Below are 18,057 nucleotides of genomic sequence, written 5' to 3'. Positions count from 1 at the left end.
ACCTAGAAAACACATATATGCATTCAATCACACTGGCTAACTGTATGCAGGCCTGACACAGAGTAAAGTTTTCATAAACAGTAAGTCACTGATTTATCATGGCAATATTTCTCCATTCTAGAGGCTCTCTTATGCGTTTACTGTGTACGAGCCTACTTTCTGACGTGAAATAACTTAATATTTAATAATAATAATTTATTGGATTTACATAACGCTTTTCCATAGTAAGGAGGGAAACTCACCTGTTGTACCACCAATGTGAAACACCCTAAGGTAATGCATGGCAAACTTTTTTCTGTCAAAACGCTCACAACACATCAATAATGATTGAGAGGTGTGTAGTTACATTCTTGTGGTTACATTCTTGCATTGCTGAAGCTTGCTTACTTATGTGGTCTGATGCAGTGATCTGGGAATCGTCTATTCTTCCTGACCTCAACCCCAGAGGCTGGATGCATCCTGCCAGGCAATCACAGGAAATTACATTCTATTATTTACATTGTCCACATTTCACAAAAGAATAGCCAACAATGTCATTCTAAGACATTTCAAAGAACACATTTCACACTTCTGTCTTAGTCTACTGAGTAAGGCTCTTGTGAGGTAACTATGTGTGGTATCTACATAAGTTGGGAGATGTGGTATCTACATAAGTTGGGAGATGTGGTATCTACATAAGTTGGGAGTTGTGGTATCTACATAAGTTGGGAGTTGTGGTATCTACATAAGTTGGGAGTTGTGGTATCTACATAAGTTGGGAGTTGTGGTACCTACATAAGTTGGGAGATGTGGTATCTACATAAGTTGGGAGTTGTGGTATCTACATAAGTTGGGAGTTGTGGTATCTACATAAGTTGGGAGATGTGGTACTTAATATAAGTTGGGAGGTGTGGTACCTACATAAGTTGGGAGATGTGGTACCTACATAAGTTGGGAGGTGTGGTACCTACATAAGTTGGGAGATGTGGTACCTACATAAGTTGGGAGTTGTGGTACCTACATAAGTTGGGAGGTGTAGTACCTACATAAGTTAGGAGGTGTGGTATCTACATAAGTTGGGAGTTGGGGGACTTACATAAGTTGGGAGATGTGGTACCTATATAAGTTGGGAGTTGTGGTACCTACATAAGTTGGGAGGTGTAGTACCTACATAAGTTAGGAGGTGTGGTATCTACATAAGTTGGGAGTTGGGGGACTTACATAAGTTGGGAGATGTGGTACCTACATAAGTTGGGAGTTGTGGTACCTACATAAGTTGGGAGTTGTGGTATCTACATAAGTTGGGAGTTGTGGTACCTACATAAGTTGGGAGATGTGGTACCTACATAAGTTGGGAGTTGGGGTATTTAATGTAAGTTGGGAGGTGTGGTACCTACATAAGTTGGGAGATGTGGTACCTACATAAGTTGGGAGGTGGGGTACCTACATAAGTTAGGAGGTGTGGTACCTAAATAAGTTGGGAGTTGTGGTATCTACATAAGTTGGGAGATGTGGTATCTACATAAGTTGGGAGATGTGGTATCTACATAAGTTGGGAGATGTGGTACCTACATAAGTTGGGAGTTGTGGTATCTACATAAGTTAGGAGATGTGGTATCTACATAAGTTGGGAGTTGTGGTACCTACATAAGTTGGGAGTTGTGGTACCTACATAAGTTGGGAGTTGTGGTACCTACATAAGTTGGGAGTTGTGGTACCTACATAAGTTGGGAGTTGTGGTACCTACATAAGTTGGGAGTTGTGGTACCTACATACGTTGGGAGATGTGGTATCTACATAAGTTGGGAGATGTGGTATCTACATAAGTTGGGAGTTGTGGTACTTACATAAGTTGGGAGATGTGGTATCTACATAAGTTGGGAGATGTGGTTCCTCCATAAGTTGGGAGTTGTGGTATCTACATAAGTTGGGAGGTGTGGTACCTACATGGGTTGTGAGGTGTGGTACCTACATAAGTTGGGAGTTGTGGTTCCTACATAAGTTGGGAGATGTGGTACCTACATAAGTTGGGAGATGTGGTACCTACATAAGTTGGGAGATGTGGTACCTACATAAGTTGGGAGATGTGGTACCTACATAAGTTGGGAGATGTGGTACCTACATGGGTTGTGAGGTGTGGTACCTACATAAGTTGGGAGATGTGGTTCCTACATGGGTTGTGAGGTGTGGTACCTACATAAGTTGGGAGATGTGGTAGGCTACTTACGTGGGTTGTAGACCAGTAGTTTAGCCCTCATGCCGGCCAGCTGGTGCTCTCCTACTGTACACTCCACCATCCAGGTCCCCACCGTGGCCGGCCTCATCTCCACTGTTCCAAACACACCTGGAGAGGGGGGCAGAGACCAAGGTGGGACAGGTGACATTCTTGATTGATTATTATTTTATTGTGTGTGTGTGTGTGTGTGTGTGCGTGTGCATGTGTGTGCGTGTGCATGTGTGTGTGTGTGTGTGTGTGCACCAATTTGTAAGTCGCTCTGGATAAGAGCGTCTGCTAAATGACTTAAATGTAAATGTAATGTAAATGGTAACTGTGGTTTTGTGGTTGTGTGTGTGTGTGGTAACTGTGGTTGTGTGGTTGTGTGTGTGTGTGGTAACTGTGGTTGTGTGGTTGTGTGTGTGTTTCTTAGTGTGTGTGTTTACCAGGATAGAGGTTGTACACCCCCATGCGATGCTCCTGCTCCTTGTGAATGCTGAAGGGCAGACCGTGGAAGTGGGCGGTGTGATACTCCCCGTCGCCCCCGACGTTCAGCAGGTGCCACCTGACTTGCTGGTGCTGGGCTACAGTCAGACCAGGAAGTGTCTCTGCCACGTAGCCGTTTATGGCTAAGGTAACATGGAAAGATTTTCCAGATAAATTAATCTCAAACACAAACAATCGATCAGATATGAGTATGAACCTAAACAAACAGAGAAATTCACTAGAAATCAATTTTTATTCATTTATTATGAAACTATTATTGACATTAGGAGGGAGTCTGAATAACTCTACTGTACCTGCAAACTTGTTGCTGAGCTGAAACCAGGGGTCATCTTTCTGGGCCTGGCAGGGTGGGGTGCAGTACCGACGGATGTTCTCGTCCAGGTACCAGCTCTTGGTCTCGTCGAAGGTGTGGAAGAGGAGGGCATACTCCTGTAGGTTGGGCTGTAGGTTCAGTTGGGGGTGGAGGGTGCCTGGTTTACAGATTACTAAGGGGCCAATCAGACCAGAGTGGAGGTCCTTCTCCTGTTGCAGGGGTGAGAACAGAACACAAAGCCACACAGTCAAATACGCCAGAACAATACGTGCATGCAGGGAAAAGCATGTCAAAACACTGGTAAGCTATCTAAGGAAAATAAAAGACACTTATGAGGCCTAACTATGAGCTAGCTTTGTAATATACAGTAAGTGTTGACAGTGCCACCTGCCTTATTCTGTGTAGAATAGTAGGCCCCGGCCTTACAGTCAAACTCTGCAGCGGTGGGCCCCTGCTTCCTGGTGATCCTCCAGGTGTAGACCCTGACCTCTCCAGGCTGGACCGCCTCCCCAGGGACCCCCGCCACCCCAGCCCCGGAGGACTGACCATCACCCTGGCTCTTATCATACACCCCATGAAGGTGCAGGGAGTACGGCCTGGAGGCCATGTTCTTGAAGGTCACCTGTCAAGATCAGGATCAAGATCAAGATCAAGATCAGGATCAAGATTAAAAACAGGATCAAGATTAAGATCAGGTGAATGTTTAACAGCAGAACACACAGAATCTGATAAAATGCCATGAAAATAATATTGCAGTGAATTCAGGGGGTAACACAACCGGGATTAAAACCAGGGTTCCTGCAACTGTCCAGAACCTTAGCCACTACACAAATAACTCCGAAACACCCTGACCAGGTTAGTAGTAGTTAAAATATGAATTGATTTGAAACATCTGATCATTGATCTCCACTCACGGTAAGGAGGTCGTTGACCTCAGCTTTAATGATAGGGCCCATGAGTCCCAGATGTTCCTGCAGCTCTCCTCTGGTGACGGGGATCTGGAAGTCTCTATCACTGTAGGCCCTGAACACCACCTTCTTATATTCCGCCAGGAACTTCCTCATTCCCCTACGCCTCTCTCTGGGGAGTGAACAGTTGAAAGTTGATTAGCTGATCAATACCCTGATAAAATACAGCTTGCCGTTAATCAATACCCTGATAAAAGACAGCTTGCCGTTAATCAATACCCTGATAAAATACAGCTTGCCGTTAATCAATACCCTGATAAAAGACAGCTTGCCATTAATCAATACCCTGATAAAAGACAGCTTGCCGTTAATCAATACCCTGATAAAAGACAGCTTGCCATTAATCAATACCCTGATAAAAGACAGCTTGCCGTTAATCAATACCCTGATAAAAGACAGCTTGCCGTTAATCAATACCCTGATAAAAGACAGCTTGCCGTTAATCAATACCCTGATAAAAGACAGCTTGCCGTTAATCAATACCCTGATAAAATACAGCTTGCCGTTAATCAATACCCTGATAAAATACAGCTTGCCGTTAATCAATACCCTGATAAAATACAGCTTGCCGTTAATCAATACCCTGATAAAAGACAGCTTGCCGTTAATCAATACCCTGATAAAATACAGCTTGCCGTTAATCAATACCCTGATAAAAGACAGCTTGCCATTAATCAATACCCTGATAAAAGACAGCTTGCCGTTAATCAATACCCTGATAAAAGACAGCTTGCCAATACCCTGTTAATCAATACCCTGATAAAATACAGCTTGCCGTTAATCAATACCCTGATAAAATACAGCTTGCCGTTAATCAATACCCTGATAAAAGACAGCTTGCCGTTAATCAATACCCTGATAAAAGACAGCTTGCCGTTAATCAATACCCTGATAAAATACAGCTTGCCGTTAATCAATACCCTGATAAAAGACAGCTTGCCGTTAATCAATACCCTGATAAAAGACAGCTTGCCGTTGTATACACTTTCGGCCCGTCATTGGACACTGTGCTATCTAACCTCCAATCGAGCTTCAATGCCATACAACACTCCTTCCGTGGCCTCCAACTGCTCTTAAACGCTAGTAAAACCAAATGCATGCTTTTCAACCGATCGCTGCCTGCACCCGCATGCCCGACTAGCATCACCACACTGGATGGCTCCGACCTTGAATATGTGGACACCTATAAGTACCTAGGTGTCTGGCTAGACTGCAAACTGTCCTTCCAGACCCATATCAAACATCTCCAATCGAAAATCAAATCAAGAATCGGCTTTCTATTCCGCAACAAAGCCTCCTTCACTCACGCTGCCAAGCTTACCCTAGTAAAACTGACTATCCTACCGATCCTCGACTTCGGCGACGTCATCTACAAAATTGCTTCCAACACTCTACTCAGCAAACTGGATGCAGTTTATCACAGTGCCATCCGTTTTGTCACTAAAGCACCTTATACTACCCACCACTGCGACTTGTATGCTCTAGTCGGCTGGCCCTCGCTACATATTCGTCGCCAGACCCACTGGCTTCAGGTCATCTACAAGGCCATGCTAGGCAAAGCTCCGCCTTATCTCAGCTCACTGGTCACGATGGCAACACCCATCCGTAGCACGCGCTCCAGCAGGTGTATCTCATTGATCATCCCTAAAGCCAACACCTCATTCGACCGCCTTTCGTTCCAGTACTCTGCTGCCTGTGACTGGAACGAATTGCAAAAATCGCTGAAGTTGGAGACTTTTATCTCCCTCACCAACTTCAAACATCAGCTAGCTGAGCAGCTAACCGATCGCTGCAGCTGTACATAATCTATTGGTAAATAGCACACCCATTTTCACCTACCTCATCCCCACAGTTTTTATTTATTTACTTTTCTGCTCTTTTGCACACCAATATCTCTACCTGTACATGATCATCTGATCATTTATCACTCCAGTGTTAATCTGCAATATTGTAATTATTCGCCTACCTCCTCATGCCTTTTGCACACATTGTATATAGACTCCCCTTTTTTTCTCTGTGTTATTGACTTGTTAATTGTTTACTCCATGTGTAACTCTGTGTTGTCTGTTCACACTGCTATGCTTTATCTTGGCCAGGTCGCAGTTGCAAATGAGAACCAGTTCTCAACTAGCCTACCTGGTTAAATAAAGGTGAAATAAAAAATAAATAAAAATAAAATAATCGATACCCTGATAAAAGACAGCTTGTCGTTAATCAATACCCTGATAAAAGACAGCTTGCCGTTGATCAATACCCTGATAAAAGACAGCTTGCCATTGATCAATACCCTGATAAAAGACAGCTTGCCGTTAATCAATACCCTGATAAAATACAGCTTGCCGTTAATCAATACCCTGATAAAAGACCGTTGCCGTTGAAACGTTGGTAAGTAAATGATTGCATTGGAGCTACTAGAGTAGCTTTTCCTTTACTTTTAAACTGAGCTGATCAATCAGAAACCGGATTTATTTAGAAATCTATCAAAAATGAATAGTCAAAGAGATGGGACCAGACACAGATTAAGCCTAGTTGTGGACTAAAAAGCATATTCAATTGAGATTCTCCATTGAAGTGCTCCCCAAAGACTAAGCATAAGTGTCCAAGAAACCAGATACTTACAAAAGCCAAACACTACCTTGTTTTTATGAGCTGATGTGGTTTCCTGATCCCATAGTCCCATGTGATCTCCTGTGCAGCGATGTAGTAGCTGCGGTATTGTCCATCTGTGGTCCTCAGGTCCAGGTTGTCCTCTGTCCCTATGTAGGCTGTCCCAGTGTCTTCCTCACTATAGTCATCATACTCCAGAGACACTGCGTTCCTGGGAGCCGTCTCGTTGTTATTGGAGACATTGGAGAAGTTTAGATCCAACAAATCCAGTAGAGGTGTGTCCAGCTCTGTGTGAGTGTTGTTGCTTAGGGGATGCACATCCCCAGGTTTCTGCTCCTCTACCTTCAGCTGATCCAACACCTCCACCTTCTGCTCCTCCCTCTGCTGCTGCACCTTCAGCTGATCCAACACCTCCACCTTCTGCTCCTCTATCTGCTGCTGCACTTTCAGCTGATCCGGGAGAGCTTCCAAAGTTTTGTTCAGGGGGTCTAGATCCATCCATCCGTCTAACTCCAAGAGTAGAGGGTCCTTATCTGCATGATTGGTGGTTAGGGGATGTGAATCTCGAACCAGCTCCCCCTTTTGCCTCTCCCTCTGCTCCTGCACCTTTAAGAACCCCTCACCCTGCGCCTCCTGCTCCTCCTGCTGATCCAACACCTCCACCTTCTGCTCCTCTCTCTGCTCCTGCTCTAGTGCCTCCCCATACACCTGACCCTTCCACTCCTTCAGCACCTCCTCCTCACAATTCTCCACCAGCTTGTTGCGCTCTCCATTCTCTCCACCCTCCAACCCGGCCTGGCGTCTCTGTCTCCCGTTCCCCCCCTGCTCCCCACCCAGGTCCCCTTCCTCCTGGTTCTCTGAAGCCTTCCACTCCCCGTCCTTCTCCAGTTGCTCCAGAACATCTGTGGGGATCCCTCCCTGGGAAAGCAGGTTGGCCTCCTCATCAGCAGACGACACCGTCACATACCTGACCTCACAGATTGACTTCTGGTCCCCTGCCTTAAATGTGACATTGTTATCAGACCCGTGGTCCCCTGATTCTCCGATGGCGACTTCGTTATCTGTGTCATTTCCTGTTTGCGGTGTTGTTGTGTTCTGGTTTAAGCCAGGTTGCTTCCTGCAGACTCTGATAGCTACGGTCCTGTTCTGTGGCTGGGGATGGAGGGATCTGGGTTTGAAGAAGTGGTCTACGTAGTCAGGCAGGACGTCCTCCAGGCCATACTCTACATCTTCATTGTCCACCAGCAGTTCAATGTTACAAGACAGGACGGAGTAGCGGGCGCTCATGCCACGGCTTTTCAGGCGGCTGTCGAACGCACTGATCTCCCACTCACCTGAGGATGAAAAAAACATCAGCTCACAACGTCCCAGAAAACACCTCTCAGGGTCAGGTTTTAGTAGGATGCACCGTAGTGAAAACCTGTGTTCTTAATGGACCTGTAGCACCTCCCTGTTTAAAATATGTTCTTCCATTTGATGCCTACTGAATACAACTGCAGTAGGATCATTTGACCTTTGACCTTACCGATTAGCTGAGACTCCATGGTAACGGTCTCCCCGGACATTGGGAAGAGTGTGAGGACGGACTCGTACACGTTGTCCTTCATGAAGGGGTTTCCTGTGAAGTAGACGGACAAGAAGTCGCTCTGCGTCCCCACGTTGGACAGGTGCCAGAAGGTCACGTCATCCTTACACACCTGGACCCTCTGCTCGTTGAACATAATCCCGTTCACGTCTGTAAACAAAAATGAGATCAAGATAAAAAACATAGCACACAAAAAGGGTGACAGAGCAGACATGTGTCACCACTTTCATCAAGAACCAAGATAACCAGGCAGGAAAACCTTACTTACTGTAGATGACATTGGAGTTGTAGAAGTCAGGGTCTGTAGGGTTGACCATGGAGGGGTCTTTGCTGTACTTCTGAATGTTGTCATTGATGTACCAACTCTTGTTTTCATCAAACACAGCGAACATCAACTGCTTCACTTTATCTGGGCCCACCTGTAAGTTGGACATCTTAGGTTATGATAACCACAAGAACTCACACTGCTACAAACAACAACATCTAAGTTATCAGTGTATGACTTGATCAAGCTGCAGGAGAAATAATGCACTGATGTCATATTGGGCCAGTTTCAGGGACACATCTCTATTCTTCAATGAAAGGTATTCTTATTCCAAGACTAGACTTAAATCTATGTCTGAAAATCCAACCCTATGTGTCATTATGGACATATTAAGTGTCGATTCTCACCAGCCGCCCCCTGGTGTCCATGGAGTCCTTCTTGCAGATGAGGAGGGGTCCTATGAGGCCAGTGGCCAGATCTCTCTCAGGGTTGATGGTACTCTGGTACAGACGGGTCAGACACTGGGGGTCTCCCTCCAGGGGCCCATCCTCTGCTGTTAGTTTCCACACATACCCATATGTCCCGTTGGGGGGTACAGCCAGGGAGCGTAGGACCTTTTCACCCTCTACACACACACATAGACACCGGGGGGAACACTGATGACTAATGACTTAGGAATGACTAAGAGACTAAGAGATTTTATTAGTCTAACAGAATGACTATTATGACTATTAGAATGACTATTAGACTATGACTATAAAACATTTTATGAGTTTCTCCAGACCTCAACATATTAACACACTGGATATGATGACTATTCCATAAAGGATTTAGTTATGATTCCAAACCTAAATGCATAGTCAGTAATATTATCTTGCTTCATCTTATCATAATGCCAGTTCTTACCGTTCTCTGTTTTCCTCAGTGGAGAAATCCTGGTGAGGCCGTTTGGATACATGTTGAAAGGACGACTTGCCAGGTTCTTGAACACTATCTGAAGAAACCATTAGAATGATCTTTACTTTCTTTACTATCTATTCAGATACATCTTTTTTTGCTTGTTTGTTTTGTTGATTGTGGTACACACCTGGAAGTGTTCGTCCACCTGTCCTCTGAGCAGTGGTCCCAGCAGTCTTTTAACAGGTGATTTCCTCTTGGTGAAGGTCTGGTCAGTGTATTCTACATACACCACCTTCTTATATTCATGACCCAGCTGATGAGGCCCCCTGGGAAAGTATTCCGATAACAGTTGACTGGAACACAGAGACAGTAGAGGGAGGGTAGTATCAGTATTTTTAGGATCATGAACTCTCTCCCTTTCCTGTCCTAGTCTTTTTCTGGCTATACACACTCTCTCTGACCCTCTCCCTTTCTCGGTCCTCCCTCCCATCTGAACTCTTATTTTCCATTTCACTCCCAGTCTTCCTTTCTCTCACCCCCCTCCCACTCTGTCACCCCTTTACCCTCTTTCCTACCTGTCATCCTGGCTGAGGTGGGGTCTCCTACCTGTCACCCTGGCTGAGGTGGGGTCCCCTACCTGTCACCCTGGCTGAGGTGGGGTTTCCTACCTGTCACCCTGGCTGAGGTGGGGTCCCCTACCTGTCACCCTGGCTGAGGTGGGGTCTCCTACCTGTCACCCTGGCTGAGATGGGGTTTCCTACCTGTCACCCTGGCTGAGGTGGGGTTTCCTACCTGTCACCCTGGCTGAGGTGGGGTCTCCTACCTGTCACCCTGGCTGAGGTAGGGTCTCCTACCTGTCACCCTGGCTGAGGTAGGGTCTCCTACCTGTCACCCTGGCTGAGGTGGGATTTCGTACCTGTCTCGCTCACTGAGGTGGGGTCTCCTACCTGTCACCCTGGCTGAGGTGGGGTTTCCTACCTGTCACCCTGGCTGAGGTGGGGTTTCCTACCTGTCTCGCTCACTGAGGTGGGGTTTCGTACCTGTCTCGCTCACTGAGGTAGGGTTTTGTACCTGTCTCGCTCACTGAGGTGGGGTTTTGTACCTGTCTCGCTCACTGAGGTGGGGTTTTGTACCTGTCTCGCTCACTGAGGTGGAGTTTTGTACCTGTCTCGCTCCCTGAGGTGGAGTTTTGTACCTGTCTCGCTCACTGAGGTGGGGTTTTGTACCTGTCTCGCTCACTGAGGTGGGGTTTTGTACCTGTCTCGCTTACTGAGGTGGGGTTTTGTACCTGTCTCGCTCACTGAGGTGGGGTTTTGTACCTGTCTCGCTCACCGAGGTGGGGTTTTGTACCTGTCTCGCTCACTAAGGTGGGGTTTTGTACCTGTCTCGCTTACTGAGGTGGGGTTTTGTACCTGTCTCGCTCACTGAGGTGGGGTTTTGTACCTGTCTCGCTCACCGAGGTGGGGTTTTGTACCTGTCTCGCTTACTGAGGTGGGGTTTTGTACCTGTCTCGCTCACTGAGGTGGGGTTTTGTACCTGTCTCGCTTACTGAGGTGGGGTTTTGTACCTGTCTCGCTTACTGAGGTGGGGTTTTGTACCTGTCTCGCTTACTGAGGTGGGGTTTTGTACCGGTCTCGCTTACTGAGGTGGGGTTTTGTACCTGTCTCGCTTACTGAGGTGGGGTTTTGTACCTGTCTCGCTCACTGAGGTGGGGTTTTGTACCTGTCTCGCTTACTGAGGTGGGGTTTTGTACCTGTTTTTTTAACTGAGGTGGGATTTTGTACCTGCATCCTTAACTGAGGTGGGGTATTGTACCTGTTTCCTTAACTGAGGTGGGATTCCGTACCTTGCTCCTTAACTAAGGTGGGGTTTTGTACCTGCATCCTTAACTGAGGTGGGGTATTGTACCTGACTCCTTAACTGAGGTGGGGTATTGTACCTGTCTCCCTCACTGAGGTGGAGTTTTGTACCTGTCTCCCTCACTGAGGTGGAGTTTTGTACCGGTCTCCCTCACTGAGCTGGAGTTTTGTACCGGTCTCACTCACTGAGGTGCCGTTTCGTACCTGACTCCTTAACTGAGGTGGGGTTTCGTACCTGTCTCCTTACTAAGGTGGGGTTTTGTACATGTCTCCTTAACTAAGGTAGGGTATTGTACCTGTCTCCCTCACTGAGGTGGAGTTTTATACCTGTCTCCCTCACTGAGGTGGTGTTTTGTACCTGTTTCCTTAACTGAGGTGGGATTTCCTACCTGTCTCCTGAACTAAGTTGGGGTTTTGTACCTGTCTCCCTCACTGAGGTGGAGTTTTGTACCTGTCTCCCTCACTGAGGTGGCGTTTTGTACCTGTTTCCTTAACTGAGGTGGGGTTTCATATCTGTCTCCTTAACTGAGAAGGGATTTTGTACCTTGCTCCTTAACTAAGGTGGGGTTTTGTACCTGTCTCCTTAACTGAGGTGGGGTTTTGTACCTATCTACTTAACTGAGGTGGGGTTTTGTACCTGTCTACTTAACTGAGGTAGGGTTTTGTACCTGTCTCCTTAACTGAGGTGGGGTTTTGTACCTGTCTCCTTAACTGAGGTGGGGTTTGTACCTGTCTCCTTAACTGAGGCGGGATTTTGTACCTGTCTCCTTAACTGAGTTGGGGTTTTGTACCTTTCTCCTTAACTGTGGTGGGATTTTGTACCTGTCTCCTTAACTGAGGTGGGGTTTCATACCTGTCTCCTTAACTGAGTTGGGGTTTTGTACCTTGCTCCTTAACTGAGGTGGGGTTTCATACCTGTCTCCTTAACTGAGTTGGGGTTTCGTACCTGTCTCCTTAACTAAGGTGGGGTTTTGTACATGTCTCCTTAACTGAGGTGGGGTTTCATACCTGTCTCCTTAACTGAGGTGGCGTTTTGTACCCGTTTCCTTAACTGAGGTGGGGATTCCGTACCTTGCTCCTTAACTAAGGTGGGGTTTTGTACCTGCATCCTTAACTGAGGTGGGGTATTGTACCTGTCTCCTTAACTAAGGTGGGGTATTGTACCTGTCTCCCTCACTGAGGTGGGGTATTGTACCTGTCTCCCTCACTGAGGTGGAGTTTTGTACCGGTTTCCTTAACTGAGGTGGGATTTCGTACCTGTCTCCTTAACTAAGGTGGGGTATTGTACCTGTCTCCTTAACTGAGGTGGGATTTTGTACCTTGCTCCTTAACTACGGTGGGGTATTGTACCTGTCTCCCTCACTGAGGTGGAGTTTTGTACCTGTCTCCCTCACTGAGGTGGAGTTTTGTACCGGTGTCCCTCACTGAGTTGGGGTTTTGTACCTGTCTCCTTAACAGAGGTGGGATTTTGTACCTGTCTCCTTAACTGAGGTGGGGTTTCATACCTGTCTCCTTAACTGAGGTGGGGTTTCGTACCTGTCTCCTTAACTGAGGTGGGGTTTCATACCTGTCTCCTTAACTGAGGTGGCGTTTTGTACCCGTTTCCTTAACTGAGGTGGGATTCCGTACCTTGCTCCTTAACTAAGGTGGGGTTTTGTACCTCTATCCTTAACTGAGGTGGGGTATTGTACCTGACTCCTTAACTGAGGCGGGGTATTGTACCTGTCTCCCTCACTGAGGTGGAGTTTTGTACCTGTCTCCCTCACTGAGGTGGAGTTTTGTACCGGTATCCTCACTGAGGTGGAGTTTTGTACCGGTCTCCCTCACTGAGGTGGAGTTTTGTACCGGTCTCCTTAACTAAGGTGGGGTTTTGTACATGTCTCCTTAACTAAGGTAGGGTATTGTACCTGTCTCGCTCACTGAGGTGGGGTTTCGTACCTGTCTCGCTCACTGAGGTAGGGTTTTGTACCTGTCTCGCTCACTGAGGTGGGGTTTTGTACCTGTCTCGCTCACTGAGGTGGGGTTTTGTACCTGTCTCGCTCACTGAGATGGAATTTTGTACCTGTCTCGCTCCCTGAGGTGGAGTTTTGTACCTGTCTCGCTCACTGAGGTGGGGTTTTGTACCTGTCTCGCTCACTGAGGTGGGGTTTTGTACCTGTCTCGCTTACTGAGGTGGGGTTTTGTACCTGTCTCGCTCACTGAGGTGGGGTTTTGTACCTGTCTCGCTCACCGAGGTGGGGTTTTGTACCTGTCTCCCTCACTGAGGTGGAGTTTTATACCTGTCTCCCTCACTGAGGTGGTGTTTTGTACCTGTTTCCTTAACTGAGGTGGGATTTCCTACCTGTCTCCTGAACTAAGTTGGGGTTTTGTACCTGTCTCCCTCACTGAGGTGGAGTTTTGTACCTGTCTCCCTCACTGAGGTGGCGTTTTGTACCTGTTTCCTTAACTGAGGTGGGGTTTCATATCTGTCTCCTTAACTGAGAAGGGATTTTGTACCTTGCTCCTTAACTAAGGTGGGGTTTTGTACCTGTCTCCTTAACTGAGGTGGGGTTTTGTACCTATCTACTTAACTGAGGTGGGGTTTTGTACCTGTCTACTTAACTGAGGTAGGGTTTTGTACCTGTCTCCTTAACTGAGGTGGGGTTTTGTACCTGTCTCCTTAACTGAGGTGGGGTTTGTACCTGTCTCCTTAACTGAGGCGGGATTTTGTACCTGTCTCCTTAACTGAGTTGGGGTTTTGTACCTTTCTCCTTAACTGTGGTGGGATTTTGTACCTGTCTCCTTAACTGAGGTGGGGTTTCATACCTGTCTCCTTAACTGAGTTGGGGTTTTGTACCTTGCTCCTTAACTGAGGTGGGGTTTCATACCTGTCTCCTTAACTGAGTTGGGGTTTCGTACCTGTCTCCTTAACTAAGGTGGGGTTTTGTACATGTCTCCTTAACTGAGGTGGGGTTTCATACCTGTCTCCTTAACTGAGGTGGCGTTTTGTACCCGTTTCCTTAACTGAGGTGGGGATTCCGTACCTTGCTCCTTAACTAAGGTGGGGTTTTGTACCTGCATCCTTAACTGAGGTGGGGTATTGTACCTGTCTCCTTAACTAAGGTGGGGTATTGTACCTGTCTCCCTCACTGAGGTGGGGTATTGTACCTGTCTCCCTCACTGAGGTGGAGTTTTGTACCGGTTTCCTTAACTGAGGTGGGATTTCGTACCTGTCTCCTTAACTAAGGTGGGGTATTGTACCTGTCTCCTTAACTGAGGTGGGATTTTGTACCTTGCTCCTTAACTACGGTGGGGTATTGTACCTGTCTCCCTCACTGAGGTGGAGTTTTGTACCTGTCTCCCTCACTGAGGTGGAGTTTTGTACCGGTGTCCCTCACTGAGTTGGGGTTTTGTACCTGTCTCCTTAACAGAGGTGGGATTTTGTACCTGTCTCCTTAACTGAGGTGGGGTTTCATACCTGTCTCCTTAACTGAGGTGGGGTTTCGTACCTGTCTCCTTAACTGAGGTGGGGTTTCATACCTGTCTCCTTAACTGAGGTGGCGTTTTGTACCCGTTTCCTTAACTGAGGTGGGATTCCGTACCTTGCTCCTTAACTAAGGTGGGGTTTTGTACCTCTATCCTTAACTGAGGTGGGGTATTGTACCTGACTCCTTAACTGAGGCGGGGTATTGTACCTGTCTCCCTCACTGAGGTGGAGTTTTGTACCTGTCTCCCTCACTGAGGTGGAGTTTTGTACCGGTATCCTCACTGAGGTGGAGTTTTGTACCGGTCTCCCTCACTGAGGTGGAGTTTTGTACCGGTCTCCTTAACTAAGGTGGGGTTTTGTACATGTCTCCTTAACTAAGGTAGGGTATTGTACCTGTCTCGCTCACTGAGGTGGGGTTTCGTACCTGTCTCGCTCACTGAGGTAGGGTTTTGTACCTGTCTCGCTCACTGAGGTGGGGTTTTGTACCTGTCTCGCTCACTGAGGTGGGGTTTTGTACCTGTCTCGCTCACTGAGGTGGAGTTTTGTACCTGTCTCGCTCCCTGAGGTGGAGTTTTGTACCTGTCTCGCTCACTGAGGTGGGGTTTTGTACCTGTCTCGCTCACTGAGGTGGGGTTTTGTACCTGTCTCGCTTACTGAGGTGGGGTTTTGTACCTGTCTCGCTCACTGAGGTGGGGTTTTGTACCTGTCTCGCTCACCGAGGTGGGGTTTTGTACCTGTCTCGCTCACTGAGGTGGGGTTTTGTACCTGTCTCGCTTACTGAGGTGGGGTTTTGTACCGGTGTCCCTCACTGAGTTGGGGTTTTGTACCTGTCTCCTTCACTGAGTTGGGGTTTTGTACCTGTCTCCTTAACAGAGGTGGGATTTTGTACCTGTCTCCTTAACTGAGGTGGGGTTTCATACCTGTCTCCTTAACTGAGGTGGGGTTTCGTACCTGTCTCCTTAACTGAGGTGGGGTTTCATACCTGTCTCCTTAACTGAGGTGGCGTTTTGTACCCGTTTCCTTAACTGAGGTGGGATTCCGTACCTTGCTCCTTAACTAAGGTGGGGTTTTGTACCTCTATCCTTAACTGAGGTGGGGTATTGTACCTGACTCCTTAACTGAGGCGGGGTATTGTACCTGTCTCCCTCACTGAGGTGGAGTTTTGTACCTGTCTCCCTCACTGAGGTGGAGTTTTGTACCGGTATCCCTTACTGAGGTGGAGTTTTGTACCGGTCTCCCTCACTGAGGTGGAGTTTTGTACCGGTCTCCTTAACTAAGGTGGGGTTTTGTACATGTCTCCTTAACTAAGGTAGGGTATTGTACCTGTCTCCCCCACTGAGGTGGAGTTTTGTACCTGTCTCCCTCACTGAGGTGGCGTTTTGTACCTGTTTCCTTAACTGAGGTGGGATTTTGTACCTGTCTCCTGAACTAAGTTGGGGTTTTGAACCTGTCTCCTTAACTGAGGTGGGATTTTGTACCTGTCTCCTTAACTGAGGTGGGGTTTTGTACCTGTCTCCTTAACTGAGGTGGGGTTTTGTACCTTGCTCCTTAACTGAGGTGGGATTTTGTACCTTTCTCCTTAACTGAGTTGGGGTTTTGTACCTGTCTCCTTAACTGAGGTGGTATGTATCTGTCTCCTTAACTGAGGTGGGGTTTCATACCTTGCTCCTTAACTGAGTTGGGGTTTTGTACCTGTCTCCTTAACTGAGGTGGGATTTTGTACCTGTCTCCTTAACTGAGTTGGGGTTTCGTACCTGTCTCCTTAACTGAGGTGGGATTTTGTACCTTGCTCCTTAACTGAGGTGGGGTTTTGTACCTGTTTCCTTAACTGAGGTGGGATTTTGTACCTGCATCCTTAACTGAGGTGGGGTATTGTACCTGTTTCCTTAACTGAGGTGGGATTCCGTACCTTGCTCCTTAACTAAGGTGGGGTATTGTACCTGTCTCCTTAACTGAGGTGGGGTTTCATACCTGTCTCCTTAACTGAGGTGGCGTTTTGTACCCGTTTCCTTAACTGAGGTGGGATTCCGTACCTTGCTCCTTAACTAAGGTGGGGTTTTGTACCTGCATCCTTAACTGAGGTGGGGTATTGTACCTGACTCCTTAACTGAGGTGGGGTATTGTACCTGTCTCCCTCACTGAGGTGGAGTTTTGTACCTGTCTCCCTCACTGAGGTGGAGTTTTGTACCGGTCTCCCTCACTGAGGTGGAGTTTTGTACCGGTCTCCCTCACTGAGGTGCCGTTTCGTACCTGACTCCTTAACTGAGGTGGGGTTTCGTACCTGTCTCCTTACTAAGGTGGGGTTTTGTACATGTCTCCTTAACTAAGGTAGGGTATTGTACCTGTCTCCCTCACTGAGGTGGAGTTTTATACCTGTCTCCCTCACTGAGGTGGCGTTTTGTACCTGTTTCCTTAACTGAGGTGGGATTTCCTACCTGTCTCCTGAACTAAGTTGGGGTTTTGTACCTGTCTCCCTCACTGAGGTGGAGTTTTGTACCTGTCTCCCTCACTGAGGTGGCGTTTTGTACCTGTTTCCTTAACTGAGGTGGGGTTTCATATCTGTCTCCTTAACTGAGAAGGGATTTTGTACCTGTCTCCTTAACTGAGGTGGGGTTTTGTACCTATCTACTTAACTGAGGTGGGGTTTTGTACCTGTCTACTTAACTGAGGTAGGGTTTCATATCTGTCTCCTTAACCGAGGTGGGGTTTTGTACCTGTCTCCTTAACTGAGGTGGGGTTTGTACCTGTCTCCTTAACTGAGGCGGGATTTTGTACCTGTCTCCTTAACTGAGTTGGGGTTTTGTACCTTTCTCCTTAACTGAGGTGGGATTTTGTACCTGTCTCCTTAACTGAGGTGGGGTTTCATACCTGTCTCCTTAACTGAGTTGGGGTTTTGTACCTTGCTCCTTAACTGAGGTGGGGTTTCATACCTGTCTCCTTAACTGAGTTGGGGTTTCGTACCTGTCTCCTTAACTAAGGTGGGGTTTTGTACATGTCTCCTTAACTGAGATGGGGTTTCATACCTGTCTCCTTAACTGAGGTGGCGTTTTGTACCCGTTTCCTTAACTGAGGTGGGATTTCCTACCTGTCTCCTGAACTAAGTTGGGGTTTTGTACCTGTCTCCCTCACTGAGGTGGAGTTTTGTACCTGTCTCCCTCACTGAGGTGGCGTTTTGTACCTGTTTCCTTAACTGAGGTGGGGTTTCATATCTGTCTCCTTAACTGAGAAGGGATTTTGTACCTTGCTCCTTAACTAAGGTGGGGTTTTGTACCTGTCTCCTTAACTGAGGTGGGGTTTTGTACCTATCTACTTAACTGAGGTGGGGTTTTGTACCTGTCTACTTAACTGAGGTAGGGTTTTGTACCTTGCTCCTTAACTAAGGTGGGGTTTTGT

General features: G+C 47.2%; 1 protein-coding gene across 1 annotated transcript in view; it reads right to left on the bottom strand.

Moving 5' to 3' along the window:
• LOC124011704 (coagulation factor VIII-like) overlaps window positions 1-18,057 on the bottom strand; it is a 50,136-nt gene that overhangs the window by 8,570 nt on the left and 23,509 nt on the right. The window contains exons 9-21 of the mRNA XM_046325192.1: window positions 9,527-9,692; window positions 9,346-9,433; window positions 8,847-9,064; window positions 8,443-8,593; window positions 8,115-8,324; window positions 6,618-7,923; window positions 3,929-4,094; window positions 3,406-3,636; window positions 2,995-3,223; window positions 2,641-2,823; window positions 2,207-2,323; window positions 388-459; window positions 1-2 (exon numbers count right to left, since the gene is read on the bottom strand). The exon at window positions 1-2 is cut by the window's left edge and continues 84 nt beyond it. Coding sequence (XP_046181148.1) covers window positions 1-2; window positions 388-459; window positions 2,207-2,323; window positions 2,641-2,823; window positions 2,995-3,223; window positions 3,406-3,636; window positions 3,929-4,094; window positions 6,618-7,923; window positions 8,115-8,324; window positions 8,443-8,593; window positions 8,847-9,064; window positions 9,346-9,433; window positions 9,527-9,692 — 3,139 coding nt within the window. The remainder of the gene's footprint in view (window positions 3-387; window positions 460-2,206; window positions 2,324-2,640; window positions 2,824-2,994; window positions 3,224-3,405; window positions 3,637-3,928; window positions 4,095-6,617; window positions 7,924-8,114; window positions 8,325-8,442; window positions 8,594-8,846; window positions 9,065-9,345; window positions 9,434-9,526; window positions 9,693-18,057) is intronic.

The sequence above is a fragment of the Oncorhynchus gorbuscha genome, linkage group LG23 (genome assembly GCF_021184085.1).
Source record: "Oncorhynchus gorbuscha isolate QuinsamMale2020 ecotype Even-year linkage group LG23, OgorEven_v1.0, whole genome shotgun sequence".
Lineage (NCBI taxonomy): Eukaryota > Metazoa > Chordata > Actinopteri > Salmoniformes > Salmonidae > Oncorhynchus > Oncorhynchus gorbuscha.
Note: the sequence above shows the minus strand (reverse complement) of the source record. Positions and strands in the feature narration are given on the sequence as shown.